This window comes from Stigmatopora nigra, chromosome 2, assembly GCF_051989575.1.
Source record: "Stigmatopora nigra isolate UIUO_SnigA chromosome 2, RoL_Snig_1.1, whole genome shotgun sequence".
In the NCBI taxonomy this organism is placed as follows: domain Eukaryota; kingdom Metazoa; phylum Chordata; class Actinopteri; order Syngnathiformes; family Syngnathidae; genus Stigmatopora; species Stigmatopora nigra.
This window is the reverse complement of record NC_135509.1, coordinates 18,993,077-19,012,737: the sequence shown is the minus strand read 5'-3', so window position 1 is coordinate 19,012,737 and position 19,661 is coordinate 18,993,077. Positions and strand designations below refer to the sequence as shown.

The window sequence follows — 19,661 nt, the reverse complement described above, 5'->3', positions numbered from 1 at the left end:
TGAAGCTTTTTTAAAATGAATATCTTCCGTTTTTATTTCCAGGTATGCACGGAGAGGTTTTTGCAAAGCAAAATGGAACGCAGCTCTTTAAATTACGTCATAAATACTTCCGGTTTACGGACAACATTTTTTTTCAAGGCATTCAAACTGGATCTACGGAAATGCATGGAATTCGGAAAGTAATACAAATTAATCAACCTATTAAATAAACGTGTACTATCAAAACAACCAAAAACAGCAGTGACGTTTACGTTAAGGCAAGTGATCTTTGCTAATGATCTTTTTCCTTCTTTCTATTCCGTAGACATAGAATCTGGTGGCATTCTTAAAACTCACCGGCAATGGCTTGATAGAACTGTTGGTAAACCTTCAAACATGCGGCGGAATAAAAGTCGTAAAGGACTGTATCCATGGATTGAAAGTCTCATCCAGAGTTTTGGCAGTGAGGAGGGGAGCGGTAACAATGGACGACTGAAGGCGTATGCAACCTCTGTGGGTGAGATGAACCAGTCTCTGGCCCAAAACGTGGAGGGCCCCAAAACTTTTCTCTTTCTATCGGATGGCACAGTGCAGATCCCGGCCAGTCTCTCCTCATCAACATGGGAGCGTCTCCAGGAGGAGGCAGAAATGGATTCTTTCACTAGCCTGGTTCATTCCACAGTTTCCTTCAGAAAATACCAGCTACGGTTTCATATGGCTCTGGACGTTAACGATTGCAGTTTCTACTTGGCAGTTGGAGATTTGTTAATCCTATCCGTTGGCCCAGAGCCAATGATTATTCGCTCCTATTTAGATTTATACTCTGTTCAGCAGAAAATCGGTGCGACATGGCGGATGCTGCTGGAGAGGACACCGGAATGTCAAAACGACCATGCTGTTTTTGATTTGTCGGAACTGCTGGGGGAGTGGCAGCATGAAATTTTGAAAACTGTGCTTGCAGATGTGCGTACACAACTGATGGCAAAGAGTGCAGGATTGCGGTGTAATATGTCGACTGGCCTCCCAATATTGGTGCAACCGGCCGAGTTTGCTCCCACGGGCTGGGACATTGAACGGGGTCAGGATCATGAACGTGAATGTTTCAGTATTCCGATAAAGTGTTTCCTCATTTCAGAAGGACGGGCTTCCCAGGAGCGAAGGCCAAATGTAGAAAGTTTGGGAATGGATGGAGGCGCGCATTCACATTTGTCTACGTCAGAGAGCCCCAAAAAATGTAAAATCCAAAATTGTGGGAATATTTTTGCACATCAAGATGACACGCGTGTTGATTTGAGAAAGGCGAACACCATCCAGGAGCAAATGTCAAATGCAAAAAGTTTGAGAATGGATGAGGGCAAGCAATTGAATTTGTCTGCTTCAGAGAGCCCCCAATACAGAAAAATTGAAAATTGTGGGAATAACTTTAAACATCAAGGTGACACAGCTGTTGATTTGAGAAAGCAGGACACCATCCAGAAGCAAAAGTCAAATGCAGAAAGTTTGAGAAAGGTTGAGAGAGAGCAATTGAATTTGTCTACTTCAGAGAGCTCCCAAAAAAGAAAAAATGAAAATTATGGGAATAACTTTACACATAAAGGTAACGGTGCTGTTGATTTGAGAAAGCAGGACACCGTCCAGGAGCAAATGTCAAATGCGGCAAGGTTTCTAATGGATGGAGGCAAGCAATTGAATTTGTCTACTTCTGATAGCCCCCAAAACAGAAAAATTGAAAACTGTGGGAATATTTTTATGCATCAGAGTGACACACATGTTGATTTGAGAAAGCAGGACACCATCCAGGAGGAAATGTCAAATGCGGCAAGTTTTATAATGGATGGAGGCAAGCAATTGAATTTGTCTACTTTAGAGAGCCCCCAAAACAGAAAAATTGAAAACTGTGGGAGTAACGTTACACATCAAGGTAACGCAGCTGTTGATTTGAGAAAGCAGGACGACATTCAGGAGCAAATGTCAAATGCAGAAAGTTTGAGAATGGATGAGGGCGAGCAATTGAATATGTCTACTTCAGAGAGCCCCCAAAACATGGAAATCGAAAACTGTGGGAATAACGTTACACATCAAGGTAACACAGCTGTTGATTTGACAAAGCAGGACAACATTCAGGAGCAAATGTCAAATATGGAAAGTTTGAGAATGGATGAGGGCGAGCAATTGAATATGTCTACTTCAGAGAGCCCCCAAAACATGGACATCGAAAACTGCAGGAATAACTTTACACATCAAGGTGAGACAAGTAGTGATTTGAGAAATCAAAACGCCATACATTTATATGAACCTTGGCTAACGTTTTTTTCACCAATGTCCCAATAATCTTCCCCATTAAAATCTCTTCAGACCCACCGAATAAAGTGTGACAAGAAAATAACCATCAACCATCTTCCCATAATGGGGACACAACCTAAGGATTTACAGCACAGCAAAGGGAACCCCGGCTCCTTACCTCCCTATCAAGATCTACCATTCTCATCTGACAGGAGCAACACACCAACACCAAATGGTCCCACTGCTCCTCAAGAGAAGCAGACCTCATTTGAGACAGTGGAAATGCCGCAAAAGACTCAGTTTAAAGGCAAAGAAAAAGAAGGAGTGTATCCAAGAAACACAAATTGTAGTGGAGGAGGAAGGTACTCAAATAAATGGCAGAACTCCGATCATGGCTTTTTGACACTGTGACGGAATTTGGGACTGTTAAAGACGATACTCGTGTTAGGTGTGGAAATAAAAGAAACATTACTGCTTTTCACGTTGATGGAATGCCATTCAGTTACTCTTATGAGCCATCAGCTCAAAATTCCAAGTACTTTAGTCATTTCAAAACTCCAAAGTCAAAGAAAAAAATCATAATGCAAAAAGCAGCTAGCTAGCATTCTAGTTGTTTTTAGTGGTACTTTGTTCTGCCCCAATTATTCTTCTTGTTCAAATTCTGTTCCTAAGAGAAATGAAAGGCTTTTCTGAACAATTTTTGTGAAGGTTATTGTTTATATATATATTTTTATACATACATACATTTGTACATATGTATATGTTTGACATTGTTTCTAATTAAAGCATCTTTCAAAGATTAACTGTGGAGCTATATCACTGAATTTTGAAATATTTCCTGAACTTTTTATATCAATGTTTTTAAATGATTTAGGCTGAATATTCTACTTTTTCGAGTTTAATGATACTGCAAATAATAGATGATCAGTTCAAATGCCACTACATTTTATAACATATAGGGACAATTATGATTTAAAATAGCAATTATACTGGAAAAGCATTGATTCAAAACAAAAACTGTACTCTAGTCAGTTTGAGAATTAAGATAAGACTGCAAATCGGGACTAGGAAGCAAAACAACATTATCTATTTTTGGTGATGGGTCCACCAATAAAGATGCGCTGATGCGTGCACGAACCTTTCCAAGCTTTTCAAACCCTGTGTCAGCGTTTCGCGCTTTAATATAGTCACATGACCAATGCTGGAACTGTTTCAGCTGTCGTGCACCAAACTGTTCATATGAAAGCGCATCTGTCAATACAATTGAGGTGCAAAATGAGCATACGTTTCCCCCCCCCATTTTATGAGTTTTGTTCATTTCAAATTGACACCACAGGTGTCAAAAGTGCCAGCCCAGGGGTGCTTAGCTTAATTTTGTGTGGCCCGAGAAAGTAAATCATGAGTGCCGACTTTCTGTTTTAGGATCAAATTAAAATGAAGAGTATATACGTTTATTTAATTTCCTGATTTTCCCCATTTTAAAGCATTGATTGTAATTTTTTAAATCAATTTTTGTCTGTGTTTTTAGTTCAAAAATCATTTGGGAAAATCTAAAAATATTTTTAAAAAGCTCAAATAAACTTTGTTTTAGATCTAAAAAAAACGGAATATTCGGGGCCTTTTATCCATTTAATTTAATCCATTTATTTTAAAAAATCGAAATATTATGTCTAAAATAATCCGGCCCATATGAAATCGAGTTGACATTAAAGCAGCCCGCGAACCAACCCGAGTCTGGCACCCTTGGTATACACCGTATAACAACTAAAGTACGTTTTTTGTAAGATTTTTGCGTGGGATTGTTTTTAAGTATGTTTCTTTGTAAAAATCGATCTAGTCTTACCCATTTTGGCTCTCATCCAGAACCCTTTGAGATGTGTGTTACGTTATTTCCGTTTCTGTAAGTTTTTAGCTTCATGCTCTATTCTTTCCCAACCCTTCTCCCCTTTCACACCTGCGTCCTCTCGTCAGTAATGTCCATCTTTTCACCATATGAATATACAGTGTTCCCTCGCTTATCGCGGTTAATGGGGACCGGGACCCCCCGCAATAGCTGCATTTCCGCTAAGTAGGCGTGCCCCTTCAAAAATCCTTAAAGAAACGTATAACACGTGCACAAAAGCACCACCAAGCAAAAACATCATAGTAGTCCGTATGGAGGATCTTCTGCAGTTTTTTGCACGTAAGAAACATCGTTATTTGGGGTTGTGAACATTGTTTTTTTTGGGCGGTGAAGATGCGCCTGTAAACAGCCATGACGTCATCAATGCGATTCCTGAACTTATTGACCATTTCTTTGGCCTTATTTTGATGCTATTACTAATTCTTATTGAATATTTTGTTTCCACCTCTTGTAAAATGATGTAATTTATACTTTTGACTTAATATCTTTAAATTTTTTATTTATTTTTTCCTGAAAAATATCAGCGAAGTTCTGAGTTCGCGATAGCTGAAGCGCGAAGTAGTGAGGGAACACTGTAGCGCGTCAGCAAGCAATGTACACAAACAGCCCAGCTGTCAGCGCCATACAGTGACATCTACAGAATATTCAATTTAGTACATACAAAAGGCCCACCGACTGATTGGACACTTTAGCCACTTAGGGAAAAAAAATAGACCTTAGTGAGGAAAATATGTGCTGTGTAAGGTTTATTGTCGCTTGATAAAGGAATTGGAATCATTTTGTTTCGACATTATGACATACGTTCACTTAATTTATCAACTGTCTCACATATCAAAGTGATTTTTCAAATTAAATGACATTCATATATGTAACAAGTAAATGTGAATGAAAATTCTTATAGAATAAGTCATCAAAGCAGTGTCTGAGTTGTTTTGACGGGGATTTTTCTGTCCACTAGATGGCAGTATTTACTAACGCAGTGTCAATGCAGTGTGTCTCATGTAATCTCCCATCTTATTTTCTTAACCGCTTTATCCTCATTAGGGTCGCGGGGTGGCGCTGGAGCCTATCCGAGCTGACTCCGGGCCAGAGGTGGGATGGGGGTGACTCTTAACGGACAACCATGCACCCTCACACTTATACCTAGTGGCAATTTAGAGTGTCCAATCAGCCTACTGTGCATGTTTTTGTAATGTGGGACGAAACCGGAGTACCCGGAGGAAACCCACGCATGCAAACTCCACTCAGGAGGACCGACCTGGTTTTGAACCATGACACCAAAGCTGTGAGGCCGACGCGCTAACCAGTCAACCGCCGGGCCGCGAGGCTTCTTGCTACAATTTGTTATGTATTTTCAACAAGAGCCTCTTTTTCATATCGTAAATCTTTTTGCCCCAAATTGGAGGATGTTTCACTGGTATCACCCCAAAATACATTGCTTAAAGCAGTGTTTCCCAACCACTGTGCCGGGGCACACTGGTGTGCCGTGAGCAATGGTCAGGTGTGCCGTGGGAAATTGCAAGAAGTCATACAATGTGATATTGAGAGAGAAAAATTAATATGAATATAAGGAGATTAAAATGGAACTATTACAAGGTTCAAATCGAAATATGACGAACGTTAAATTGTAGATTATACAATTATTTGATTCAAGTTGTCAAACAGTAATTTTTTGCTCTTTCTCTTAGTCGAAACGGAAGTTGTCTGGTTTCTAGGGCATCAACTTTTGCCGGCGTGAAGTCTGTGTGAGCACAACATTTTTTGCGTAATATTAGGAGATTTAAGTAATATTTGGAGAAAAATCATAAAATGATGCGATCAATAACTTTACTTGGTTATTTGCATCACTCAAACCGGAAGTTGTTCAGGGTCCACAGGCCAAATTTTCGTGACATTAGGTCATTGTGAAAAATTAGATTTTGGAATAATTTTGAATGCGATTTCTGCTGATAAAACTTCGATGAGAATAACTATTATAAATATAGGCGACAAAGATTTTCAGATGGTGGTGTCCCTTGAAATTTTTTTCAATGCAAAAAGTGTGCCTCGGCTCAAAAAAGCTTGGGATACACTGGCTTAAAGCACCCGAGCAGATGTCAAACTGCATTGGACCTACGTCCAGAAGGTCAATTGCAAAAACACACACAAACCAAAAAAACAAACAAACAACCCTACTAATTTTAAAGACTCATAAATGTTTTACAAAGGACTTCTGATGAAAAATTGGTTTAAATACCACAAAATACTAATTTTGGCGCTATGATGAACACATTCGTCAATTAGATCTTCTTTAACTCAGCACATATTTTCTGCAAAGCAGTTCAGACAAGTCCTATTTGTGTACTAGCATGTAAGTTTTATTTCTTCTGCTAGAGTGAATCATCATCTGCTAGAATACAAACAGAGAAAAGAGAGTTTGAAGGTTTATTCCCCAAATCTCCCAACCGCTAATGTAAGCAGGAGCCAGCTGCGAGCACTTGTAAAGTTGTTATAATCCTCCTTTGACCTATAAACAGGAAAATACATAATATAAGACTTCATGCATACAAAAAAAACACAAAAAAAGATCCTTTTTCTTCTGTCCTTGTAAGGAATTCCCTCTCAATTATTCTCTGTTGCGATAATGCTAGATCAAAATGGGTATTAACCCTTTCAGAGACAATGCTCACTACCATGGACAGCTATTCTAAAGTTGCAACTTTATCTCACTTTCTGTACCACTTTATCCTCACTGAGGTCGAAGGGGTGCTGGAGCTTATCCCAGCTGAGTTTGGGCCAAAGGTGAGGGACACCCCAAATTGATAGCCAGCCAATCACAAGGCACAAGGAGACAAACAACCTTTCACGCTCACACTTATACCTAGTGGCAATTTAGAGTGTCCAATCAGCCTATCATGCATATCTTTGGAATGTAGGAGGAAACCGGAGTACCCAGAGAAAACCCACGCAGAACCGGGGAGAACATGGAAACTACATACAGGTTGACTGACCTGGATTGGAACCTAAGTCACCTACTGCAAGGCCAACGTGCTAACTACTCACCCACCGGACCGCTCTTGTTCCAACTCATCAAAACGATATCTTTTAACCAATCTGGTGTGCTGCAAGTGCAATCAGTGGATTGAACTCAGGTGCTGTTTGTTTACGCCAAAACCTTAATGGTTGAACTTTCTGTGCTAGGTCAGTTGCAACAAAAACTTGCATTGACAGTGGCCTAGGAGGACTGGTTTGTTTAAGACAACTATGGGGGTTTTCTGTGCTTGTAGTGTGACAAATGCTTGAAGGGATTTTTTTTACATAAATAAAATATCATTCACCATCATCTGTACCATGCATCCTCGCAAGGATCTCAGCTGCCTACCAATTTCGGCATACACAGCTGGGTATGATGACAATTAGGCTATTTGTCAAGTCAATGATGACGACAATGCCTATGTCTGATTTTATTTTTTTATTTTTTTATTCCTATGGGTTAAAAGCAAACTGCAGATTGGTCATCAAATCAGCCATAGAGAGACACAACCATTTTCAGGCAGAGTTCATACTGGCACCGAGTGGGAATCAAATCCACTCTTGCCCACAAATAAGTCAGGCTAGTGAACCAACACCACCACATTATGCCGCCTCAAATATAATATTTTAAATCACTTTGAGCCATTTTTTGAAATGGATCATTTAAAATAAGGTCCTTCTTCTGGCCCGAGAACATCCTTCCACCAAGGTAATGAAATTCTGAGTTATGTATTATTTGATCATTTCAAAGTGTGATTGCAGTTTACCAACTTTTGTACAGGATTTTTTTAAAGTACATTTTTTCTAAAAAACGATCTCATTTGACCCATTTTCAGCTCTAATCCGGATCTACTCGGTCAAAACGTCATCGTCCACTGCTAATATTGTCATGCTTAAAGCATGATATGCGCATGCAGATTACCCCTTCACATGACTGCCTTTTCATTGTATAAATATAGCGTGTCAGCAAGCAATGTACCTAGACAGTCAAGCTGTCAGCGTCATACAGTGACAGCTACAGAATTTTGAATTTAGTGCATACTGATTGGTCACCCTGTATGCCTTTAAGTGCGCCTTATGTGAGTAAATCTGTGCTACGTTGCACTTGTACGGTTTTTATCGCCTAATAAGGGGAATTACAATCATTAATAAGAGAAGTAATTGACCGAGGTTGCCAGATATGAGTCTTTGAAAAGAGACAGACTAATAGACCTATTCCCATTGATTATATGGTATGACAGGTTTTATTGTTTCTCTTTTCTGATCATGCAGTGAAAGAATTGATTCATGAATTAATTGTTGTTTTAATTTAAGTTAAGCATGCACAGCAAGTTCTCTACAGTCAAGGAGTGTGTGGTGTTTGCTTGTTCTTTGTGTGCGAGCAAGTTTCAACGTCAGTGGTGGACGTGATATTTCAAACAGCACATCAGTGCGTTTATGTATTGGGTGGCCGGATTTTTTTCAAAATAAACACAGCTTGATTCAACGTGGGTGGGCAGACTTATCAAGCGACTAATACTATAAACAGATGAGGGAATAAGGCAGCATTTGACTTGTCTATGAGCAGAGAGTGGGACAAGAGGTTGGACTTTGGGCTCGAAATTTTAATTAATGTGGGTGGGCTGAAACAGTACCGACTCTATCCGTTAGAGAATTTATTTCCCGGTGCCAAACCAACACAAACCAAGCTAAAAGTACAACAGTGATGAACATTTATTTCTTCAGTGGAGTTGATCAAGTCGTGGAGGGAGTCCGATTTCTTCCCTTTTCATCATTTCTCTGCGAGAAGCGATCATGACGCTCTACCACGGATGCCTGGCGACCTTTGGCCTACCGTCATCTGCCCTGAACTTCTCCGGATCTCCGTTGGTCTACCTGTACGGTGGAGGAGACAGCGGCAGCCTCGTCTCGGCCCGCCAGGACCCCCCACAGAAGCCCCCGTACAGTTACATCGCTCTCATCGCCATGGCCATCAAGAGCACACCAGAGCAGCGAGCCACCCTCAGCGGCATCTACCAGTTTATCATGGACCGATTCCCCTTTTATCACGATAACAAGCAAGGCTGGCAGAATTCCATCCGCCATAACCTCTCCCTTAACGACTGCTTCATCAAGGTACCAAGGGAGAAGGGACGACCCGGGAAGGGCAGCTACTGGACGCTGGACACTAAGTGCACCAACATGTTTGAAAACGGCAACTACCGGCGGAGGAAGAGGAAAGCGAGAAATTGCCAGGAGCTGGCCAAAGGTTCATTATCAAAAGACCCTCCAAACTCGTCTACTTTGGTCGTGGACATGACCCAGAGGGAGGACGCGCAGAGGACGCAGAGGCAAGCCGACTCCAAGTTACTCCAGCGGCGGCACAGACAGAATAAAGGACGTCGGAATGTGAGGTCCACCGGAAAAAAAAGGGACCCCGGCCACGGCAAATCCGCTTCTCTTCTTGCTCACTTTGCCCTTTCGAAGGGAGGTGTTGTGAGAAGAGACAAATGCACGCCGTTCAGCATTGAAAGCATCCTTGCCAAAAATGAGGACGACCTACCAGGCTTGGAGCGCCGCAACACCGGCGTCCGTCCAAACGTATTTTTGGACGCTCGACCGCGTCACTTGCACCAAATGGGATTTCCTCTTTGCTCTTATTTGGCTTTCCAAGATACCGTTCGGCAGTACAAGCGTGAATAGTCGCCATATTAGTTTAACTGAGCTTCTCTATTAACCCTTTATCTGACAAGTGACTATTTTTGGGCAAACAAACAAATGGATCAATCAATAATATACAATAATAATATTTCAGTGCTATTGACAGTGCTAGTACAGAAATCCCTCAAATATTGTGGTTTCAATTATTGCCACGGTTTCTTTTCTGGGGGATTTTTTTTTGGGGATTATTTTTTTTTTGTGAGTTCAGAATTGTGAAACTTGCCACTGAAATAAAAATAAATATATAAATATTTTTTAAAGCTCAGAGAAATGTGAAAATCCACGCTGAAACTTGCAAGGGGAAGCTACTCCCCTGTCCTCCACTTCCTCCTAGAAGTCAGCATTGAAGTAAAAAAATAATAATAATTTTAAAGTTCTTAAAAATGGTAAAATCCACGCTGAAATTCGCAAGCAGAAGTTACTCCACCTGACCTCTGCTTGCTACTAGAACTCAGCACTGAAATAATTTTTTATTTTATTTTTTAAAGTTATATAAATGTGAAAATGCAAGCTGAAATTTGCAAACGAAAGCCACTCTCCCGTCCTCCGCTTACTAGTAAAAATAATATATATATATATATATATATATATATATATATATATATATATATATATATATATATATATATATATATATATATATATATATATATATATATATATATATATATATATATATATATATATATATATATATATATATATATATATATATATATATATATATATATATATATATATATATATATATATATATATATATATATATATATATATATATATATATATATATATATATATATATATATATATATATATATATATATATATATATATATATATATATATATATATATAAATACACACATATATATATATATATATGTGTGTATTTTTAATATAGACCTACTTTGCGTTTTTTTGTTTGTCGCGGCCATGTCTGGTTTACATTAACTGCGCTATTCGAGGGATTACTGTAATCCATTTTGACTCGGAGACACTGGCAGTAATCATTTGCCAAAATGAATTGGACTTTTTGCGATGTCAAAGGAAAATAATGAGTTCAATGACAGTCATATAAAGAATTAAACTATTTCTGAACCAAGTGAAAGTGACATTTTTTTTTTTTTTTTTTACAATACACCTGACAAACTCACCACACTGTAAAACTGCACCGGTTAAGAACCACAGCCTGATAAATAATTTCTACGCTGATGTACATATTTTAAAATACACATTCTACTGCATCACTCCATAAACAGTTTGTAGGTCACCACAGTACATCTTTTAGTGCTATATATATTTCTTTTGGCTTTTTGTAATCCTCTAAATGATTCACATATGCATGAACATGTAACTCAGTGATATTTTGAAACTCCTATCTGCGGGGAATTTCTTGTGTAAAATAATAATAATAATAAATATTAATTTGAAGAATGTTCAAATAGATGTATGTATATGTGTGTGTCCTGGGCTCAGGGTGTCCAATTTTTGTCTGAGGTTGGCTTCTATTCTTCAAAAGGGATGAGTTGAATTTCACAGAAATAAAAATAGAAAAATGTATGTTGGACTAAAACATTTTCATAAATATTTCTAAAGTTTACAGTATCAGAAAGATGGAGGCTCAGAGATGGGACAAAATCTTCAAAAGCTTTGTTTGTGCCGCTCTTCTAAACGTCATTGTGTGTTCAGATGTTTTAAATTGTTAACGTGCATGTGACCTATTCACATCAAAACTGTTTGTCATTTCAATGAAATTAGCAATTCATATGCTCAGAAACATCCATACTCTCGAAGCCCAGTAAGAACAGAATAGAATCATTTGAATTGAATGCCTTATTATTATATTAGTACCGTGAGATTTAAAGCTTCACCATAAAGTGGACACAGAAACAAATAGTCATAAAAGGATTTCTATTCAATAAAAATGAAGTGAGAAGAAAACGAGACAAAAGTTTTCGTGCAAGTATCAAAGTGCAAGATGAAAAATTGCAGTTCTAAGACTGAAATAAAAGTCTTGAGAATATTACTCATTTATATGAATCAGGCAGTTATGCAGTGACAGTACTGAAGTGAGTCTGGATTTGGTCCTCGGTGCAAAACTCGACTTAAGTAAGGTGATAGTTCTTGGGGAAAAAAACTGTCCCATGTATAAAGTCTCTAAGGATTAAATTAGATATAATAATTCATGGACAAATGAATAATATGTGACAAAGTAATGCACCATTAATATGTTTGATAGAATATAATTACAGTGGTACCTCAAGATACGAGCTTCATTGGACTGAGCTCGTATGTCGATTTACTTGTAACTCAAATTAACGTTTCCCATAGAAATGAACTATAAACAAAGTAATTCATTCCAACTTCCAACCCTCTGAAAAAAAACACCCAAAACAGGATATTGGTTTGGATTTTTTTTTAAAAATGTGTTCTAATTCGCCATCTATTAACAAAGTAACAAATAACTAGTGATTTAATAGTATTAAAATTAGTTTAATAGTACTGAAATTAGATGGATTTCGTGAAGGGTAGAGAAAGTCGGACAGAGAGATGGAGGGAGAATAGGGGGTGGGGGGCTTTTTGCACGGCAACGCTTTCGGAACATAACATAAACAGATTTAAATGAACTTGGATTACGATGCAGACACAGTCAAAAATAAGTTAAATATAACCTTACACTAAACTTAATTCTGATTTAGTTTTAAATTTTGATACCTTTTTTCTCTCGGGTTGGCTCAATTTTCTCCACCCTGATTTTCAGTTGCAACTTATCAAGGGTTGTTTGCTTTTGTATTCAACCATCATTTTTGCAACAACCGTCGTCAAATATTAAATTTGTTCACATAATACTTTGGGCCATGAGTGAAACTCCAACGTTGCACTGCTGTATTTAAGATTATTATGCTGTCACAAAAATGGTTGTCTAAATCAGTGCTACTCAAATAGTGGGGCGCGCCCCCCTGGGGGGGGCGTGGTGCGATACCTGGGGCGGCGCGTGTAACCCTGGGGAACAGGATTTTATTTGGCCGTACTAGTATAAAGTGTAATTGCCTTAAAACAATTGACTTAAAACAAGATTTAATAAAGTTATTCTTTGTAAGTTTGACTATATTTCTTTCTTTTTTTCCTTTTCTTTAATGTTAATAAGGATAAAATGTTGTACTTATAACAATTTTATAAAATGATTTTATTTATAGTCACTGGGGGGGAGGGGGGGGGGGGCGAATAGTTTTCTTCTTGCTAGGGGGGCCTAACAGAAAATAATTGAGAAGCACTGGTCTAAATCAAAACTGGAACTTCTCTACAGTAGATTTATGTCCTCATCAGATCTGTTGATGAATGCGATAGAAAATATATAAAAATATAAAATAACATTACGATGTGTGGTGTTTAATATGTTTAATCGATGTAGTATTCCATATGAAACTGGGAACAACATCATAGCGAACAGTTATTGAGTCTGAATATAGTTTTAGACACCCGCCTGAGAAAGCCTGGTCCCTTCAGGGCCGTGCAAATCAGGAATGTTTGTTGAAATAAATACATCTCTGCTCATTTGAAGAAGGGACTCACAATTAAACATTTCCCGTGTGTACCACTCTTTCAGGAAAACAAAACATGAGAAAAATATCAAGAGAGGAAGGAATAGAGCAAACGGTTAATGTAAAGTGGTGGAAAAATAAGTGAGTCAGCAGTTATAAGCTTCATTTCTTTGTTTTCGACGCTGAGTCATGTGTAACTATTACTTCATTAACCTATCATTGCCTTTTCCTCTTGTATAAACAAAGTGATTAAGAAATGTGACCGTTATCTGACGCTGAGTACTTGTAACGTTATGATCCTTATGAGTAACAGTACCAACTAAAATAATGCTAATAAATAATGCAGACATATTTGATTTTAATAAAGTAAATATTTTTAAAGGTCTGAGATAAAAACATAAATTAAATACTTGCTGTGTTTGATAGCTTGGTGTCTATATGTAGTACTTTGATAATACTAATTAGCCTGGAACAATACAATTAATTTGTAAACAAAAAAAATGGTAGACTGAAGGGCTGCTGCCCAAAACTGCATGTATTTGTAGTTAAATACATCTGGGACCAATTTATATACATCAATGTCTGCCTTGCTTCCTTATCTCATCTCATTTTCTGAAGCGCTTTATCCTCATTAGGGTCGCGTGGAGCTCAAGCCAATCCAATCTGACTTTGGGATCAGAGGCTGGGGGGTGGTCTCACAAGCAGACAAACATCCATTCACACTCATACCTAAGGGCAATTTAGTGTTTAATCAGCCTACCATGTCTTTGGAATGTGGGAGGAAACTTGAGTACCCAGAGAAAACCCATGCAAGCCCGAGGAGAACAAGCAAACTCCACACAGGTGGACCAACCTTGATTTGAGTCTTACTTCCTCTATACTAGACTTGTTATAGACTTATCCATTATTATAAAACATTGAACATGGGGTTTTGTTGTAAGTCTGATATGAAATTTGGTGTCCTAATACATTAAATGCAAAACATTGTACTCCAATGTCCTTGTTTGTTTTTAATAACCGTGTTGAAATAAAGAACTCAATTAAAATTGAAAATGAATTCTGAGGGCATCATGCTCCAATTCATTTACTATCAGTGGGCAATTAGAAGATCTCTCTCATCTCATTTTCTGAACCACTTTATCCTCACAAGTGTCGCGGGGGGTTCTGGAGCGAGTCCCAGCAGATTTCGAACCGGAGGCGGGGCACACCCTGAATTGGTGGCCAGCCAATCACAGGCCACATGGAGACAAACAACCATTCACGCTCACACTCAAACCTAGGGGCAATTTAGAGTGCCCAATTAGCCTACCATGCATATCTTTGGAATGTGGGAGGAAACTGGAGTACCCAGATAAAACCCATGCAGGCCCAGGGAAATCATGCAAACAACACACAGGTAGACCAACCTGGATTTGAACCCAGGTGTCCCGCTGTGCGGCCGACGGCCTAACCACTCATCCGCCGGACCGCCCTACAAGTTGCACTTGAAGAAGTATTTACAGGCCAATTAATAATTCAACAAATCAGTACTATAAGAACTACATTAAAGAATAATGCCTATAAAATATAGATAATGGCTGATCTGGGGTAAAAAAAAGAAATAAAGAACTGTGATGACAAATGGCGGTCAAAAGAGAATTGTTATGTGGGAGGTTCCAAGTGGAAGTAAAAGAAGCTGCAATGTTACCGGGACCATTTTAAAGTACAATAACGGATAAGGGGTGTTTGTTTTGGAGGATTTCCTAACATGAATCTAATTTTCATATGTTGGGATGGTTATTTGCATATCCAAGGTTTTCGGGCAATTGCCCACAACATTTCGAACTAAAATGTATTTTCTAAGTAGAAGTACGACTGATTATTACTGTATTAAAAAGGGACATTCATTCATAGATTATTCGCCAAAAACATACCAAACTAGGAGCATTTCCAACATAAGCTTCCATTGCTAAGAGCTTCCAAGTATAATTTTATAATATATTTAGTATGTTTTATTCCTTCCTATCAATTTTGCAATCCAAATGGAAAAATAATTGAAAATGTTGAATTCCAGTTTATAACACAGACAGAAATGCAACGCCATCTAAGAGTTCTCCACCTCGGTCACAGTCTGCAGAAGTTCTCCATCTCGTGGAAGATTTCCTGTGTGGTTCCAGTTTTTGTCCAACTTTACAGCATCTTTTTGAGTCCGATTCAGCTACCGCAACCAAAATGGCGCTGTTTAAGCGGCAGCCGGCGGCCGCAGTAGCTCCGTCCACTCTTGTTCGTTTTGTGTTTTTGCTGCTTTTATGTTTTAATAATTTGATGATTTCATTTACTTTGATTTGCTTTGTACTTTGTGCTTTTGCTTTGCTGTTCTGTGTGGTTCCAGTTTGTGTCCAACTTTACAGCGTCTTTTTGAGTCCGATTCAGCTCCCGCAACCAAAATGGCGCTGTTTAAGTGGCAGCCGGAGCCGTCCACTCTTGTTCGTTTTGTGTTTTTGCTGCTTTTATGTTTTAATGATTTGATGATTCCATTTACTTTGATTTGCTTTGTACTTTGTGCTTTTGCTTTGCAGTTCTGTCTAATCACCCTCTTGCTACTGCCACAATGTAATTTCCCAAATACGGGATGAATAAAGTTATCCAATCCAATCCAATCCAATCCAACTACAAGCACTTTTAGAGATCACCATTGAAAACTTTCCCCCCTGCAAAATCAACGACATGCTGATGTAGTACTTATTAACAAAAGTCAATCAAGATACATTATTTCTTCAGCCTGACTTCACGAAAATATTCCTCAATATCCCTGGGTGGTCTACAAAAGGCATATTTGCCAGTAGGATTACATGTTGAATGAATTATCTGATAACAGGATGGTCACCACGCAAATGTCAATATTAAGAATTATGTAGCTATTTGGATATCATACATACCAAGGCTGCAATTGAGATTGGTAAATTAACTTACAGTAAAAAAAAAAAACAGTTTTCGAACGAAACAATATCTTTAAAACATGTGTGAGAAGTTTATGAAGAATATTCAGCACATTCATCCTGAAATGTGAACATATTTGATTTTAGTGTAGAGTTTACACTAATGAATGTTTAATAAATACTGCTGTTTGTGTATTTAAGTGTGTGTGTGTTTGTATGAACACTGCTAAAGGGAGTTGTACACAGCAGCAGGATTACCGCCCCACGACTGAGACCACCCTGATGCTTAATCCACCAAGAAGGCAAAGTTCCATCCCACCACCCCCTCTACACACACACACACACACACACACACACACACACACACACACACACACACACACACACACACACACACACACACACACACACACACACACACACACACGTAAACAAGCCCACGATCTCTTTGCATTTTGACCAAACTGGTTAAGATTTATACCACACAGCTGCTCTCATACAAATAGAACATTTGCCAAATGTGTTATTGTTAGAGAGAAACACTGAATGTGTTTTGGTTTAAATAGTACAGCGGCTTTGTCAGAGTCACACGGTATACTGTAAAACTTATTCATGATATAATATCATCTCAATGACAGTGGCTGAGATGATCTTAATAGCAAGTCACCCTAAGCATGATTTGAGTAAAGTCAACCTCATTGTAACCTTTACACCTCATCTCATCTCATTTTCTGAACCGCTTTATCCTCGCGGGGAGCTCAAGCCAATCCCAGCTGTCTCCCGGCCAGAGGCGGTGGACACCCTGAATAAGTGGCCAGCCAATCGCAGGGCACAAAAAGATGGACAACCATGCACACTCACACCCATACCAAAGGGCAATTTAGAGTGTCCAATCAGCCTCCAATGTGGGAAGAAATTGGAATACCCAGAGAAAACCCACACAGGAGACAATGCAGGAGACCATATAAACTCCACACAGATGGACATGACCTAGATTTGAACCCAGGACCCCAGCGCTGTGAGATTCGACACATTAAACACTTGCGCCACCGGGCCGTCCGCTACCTTTAGACATTGATAGTTTTTCTTCAATGTGTCATAATTAATAGCCATGGTTTAAAAATGGATTTAGTTTGATTTAAATATTTTAATCCATATGTGGAGTTTGCATGTTCGTGCGTGGGTTCTCTCCAGGTACCCCGCTTTCCTCCCACATTCCAAAGACATGCAGGGTAGGCTGATTGGATACTCTAAATTACCCCTAGGTATGAGTATAGGTGTGATTGGTTGTTTCCTCCTTGTGCCCTGCAGTTGGCTAGCCACCAATTCACGGTGTCCCCCGCCTCTGGCCCGAATTCAGCTGGGATAGTCTCCATCACCCTCCGCGACCCTATTGAGGATAAAGCGGTTCAGAAAATGAGATGAGATAAGACCATTGTATTGAAAAATACAAAAGTTTCCATTTTAACAATTAAAACAAAAACATACCAACAAACCTGAGCAGTATAATAATTTAAAATGTTTTAAATACAGTATGAACTGTCTAGGTGAAGTTTATACATGGATATTTTAAAAGCCAGAATTAAATTATAATGCAGAAGAAAATCATTAAAATTACAGAAAATGAATATCATTAAAAAATAATTCACAAGATTAAACAATGATAATTTCATCTTGGAATTATTCCACAGGTTAGCCACATACTAACAATATTTTGCTTTTTTACTTTGTTCTTTCCCAGTTCGGACAACGTAAATTAAATTATGTTCTGAAAAACGTGACAGACACGAATGATATACATAGATATTCCGGTCTAAGAAGATCAACAGTATGATTTGAAAATCTATCATTTGACTTTTGGGGTGCCAGTGGCTTGATTTGAAAATTAGTGTTTATTCTGCTGCTGTTTTAAGGGATACAAATGGTAGCATTAGGTTAGGTTAGAACTTTATTTAATCCCATATTCGGAACATTTCTTGGTTGCAGTAGTAAGACAAACACAAGACACACAAGACATTCTAGACCTAGTTAAGAAACTGGAGCCACACATGGGAAGTCCACAAGGTGGAGACCTTCTGCAGACTGAGACTGAGGTTACCACACAGTCCCTCAGTAGTGTGGAGGTTTTAAAGATCATCTTCCTTGCCTAGAACCTGCTAAGATGTCCTATCACCTAATCAGCAGCAGTGGAGAGTCCAGCATTTTTTTTTATCATACTGCTCCTCAATATATTTTGGATTGGTCCGACAGATGTTATTTTTTTTCTTCTTCTTGTTCTTCTTTGGGAGGACTGTAACCAAAATTGCTACTCCTTCATTATCAAAATTAGATATTCATTCATTCAGTTTCTGAACTGCTTAACCCTCATAAGTGTCACGGGGGGTGCTGGCGCCTCTCCCAGCTGACATCAGGCATGACGCGGGTGACATCTTGAATTGATAGACAGCCAATTGGAGGACACAAAGAGATGGACTATCATTCATGCTCTCACTCATACCTAGGGGAAATATAGAAAGTTCAACCAGCCTACCACACATGTATTTGGAATGTGGGAGGAAACCGGAGTACCCGGAGGAAATCCACGCAGGCCCAGGGAGAACATGCAAACTCCACACAGGGATAAAATATTTCATTCAATTGAAGATTGAAGAAAACCTATCAATGTGTAAAGGTAGCGGGCGGCCCGGTGGGGTAAGTGGTTAGCGCGTTGGCCAAAAACCTGGAGAAAACCCACACAAACCCGGGGAGGACATGCTCCACACAGGAGACCCTTAGAACGAATCTAGGACCCCAGAACTCATTCACAGGGCAAACGCAAAGTTAGATATGGTTGGGATATTCTAGGGATGTTTTTTTACTACTATGCGCCATATCGACCCTCTTACATGAATTAATTGATGACTTGAAATTGCTAGTAATCCATTATTTGTGGATCGAGCACCATAAAATTAGGGAGGTACAAGCATCAACCCTGAAAGTCTGATTTTTTAAATTTCTTATCTCAAGGCTGATTAATTACATGAATTGTTTGAGGACAGAAAATGGCTACTCCCTTTTGATTTATGGACAGATCATCATGAAATTCGGGAGGTACATTCGATGGATATATACATATACATTTTTTTATTTGTCTGATTAGTTACAATAATCAAGTAATCAGAGACTTATTTTTGACTGTAGATTCTGAGAGAACCAGTAGAGGGAGCTGAGCTGTTTAGAAGAACTAACTCAGTTTGAGCAATGGTTTTCTTCTTCAGGGGATATTAGACAGCTTTAGTTTTAGATTACTAGAAACAGCAATTATGTCAAGATTTAGTTTGA

General features: G+C 38.7%; 2 protein-coding genes across 3 annotated transcripts; both read left to right on the top strand.

Moving 5' to 3' along the window:
* Positions 1-33: 33 nt before the first annotated feature.
* acd (ACD shelterin complex subunit and telomerase recruitment factor) lies at positions 34-3,065 on the top strand. Of its 2 annotated transcripts, XM_077712079.1 has the most exons (3): positions 34-179; positions 305-2,224; positions 2,335-3,065. In XM_077712079.1, the coding sequence occupies exons 2-3, from the start codon at positions 376-378 to the stop codon at positions 2,352-2,354; spliced, it is 1,869 nt and encodes a 622-aa protein (XP_077568205.1). In that variant the 5' UTR covers positions 34-179; positions 305-375; the 3' UTR covers positions 2,355-3,065. The 2 variants fall into 2 exon arrangements, with proteins under 2 accessions (XP_077568205.1, XP_077568204.1); XM_077712078.1 differs by having other exon boundaries at positions 305-3,065.
* A 5,680-nt stretch (positions 3,066-8,745) lies between these two features.
* On the top strand, positions 8,746-10,051 carry foxl1 (forkhead box L1). The gene has a single exon (XM_077710430.1). It carries the CDS (start codon positions 8,972-8,974, stop codon positions 9,857-9,859), a length of 888 nt encoding a protein of 295 aa, XP_077566556.1. The 5' UTR covers positions 8,746-8,971; the 3' UTR covers positions 9,860-10,051.
* The last annotated feature ends 9,610 nt before the right edge of the window (positions 10,052-19,661 follow it).

What these genes read in the sequence shown, in the direction of transcription:
- acd (XM_077712078.1), top strand. Translation starts at nt 376, where the DNA reads ATGCGGCGGAATAAAAGTCGTAAAGGACTGTATCCATGGATTGAAAGT.
- foxl1 (XM_077710430.1), top strand. Translation starts at nt 8,972, where the DNA reads ATGACGCTCTACCACGGATGCCTGGCGACCTTTGGCCTACCGTCATCT.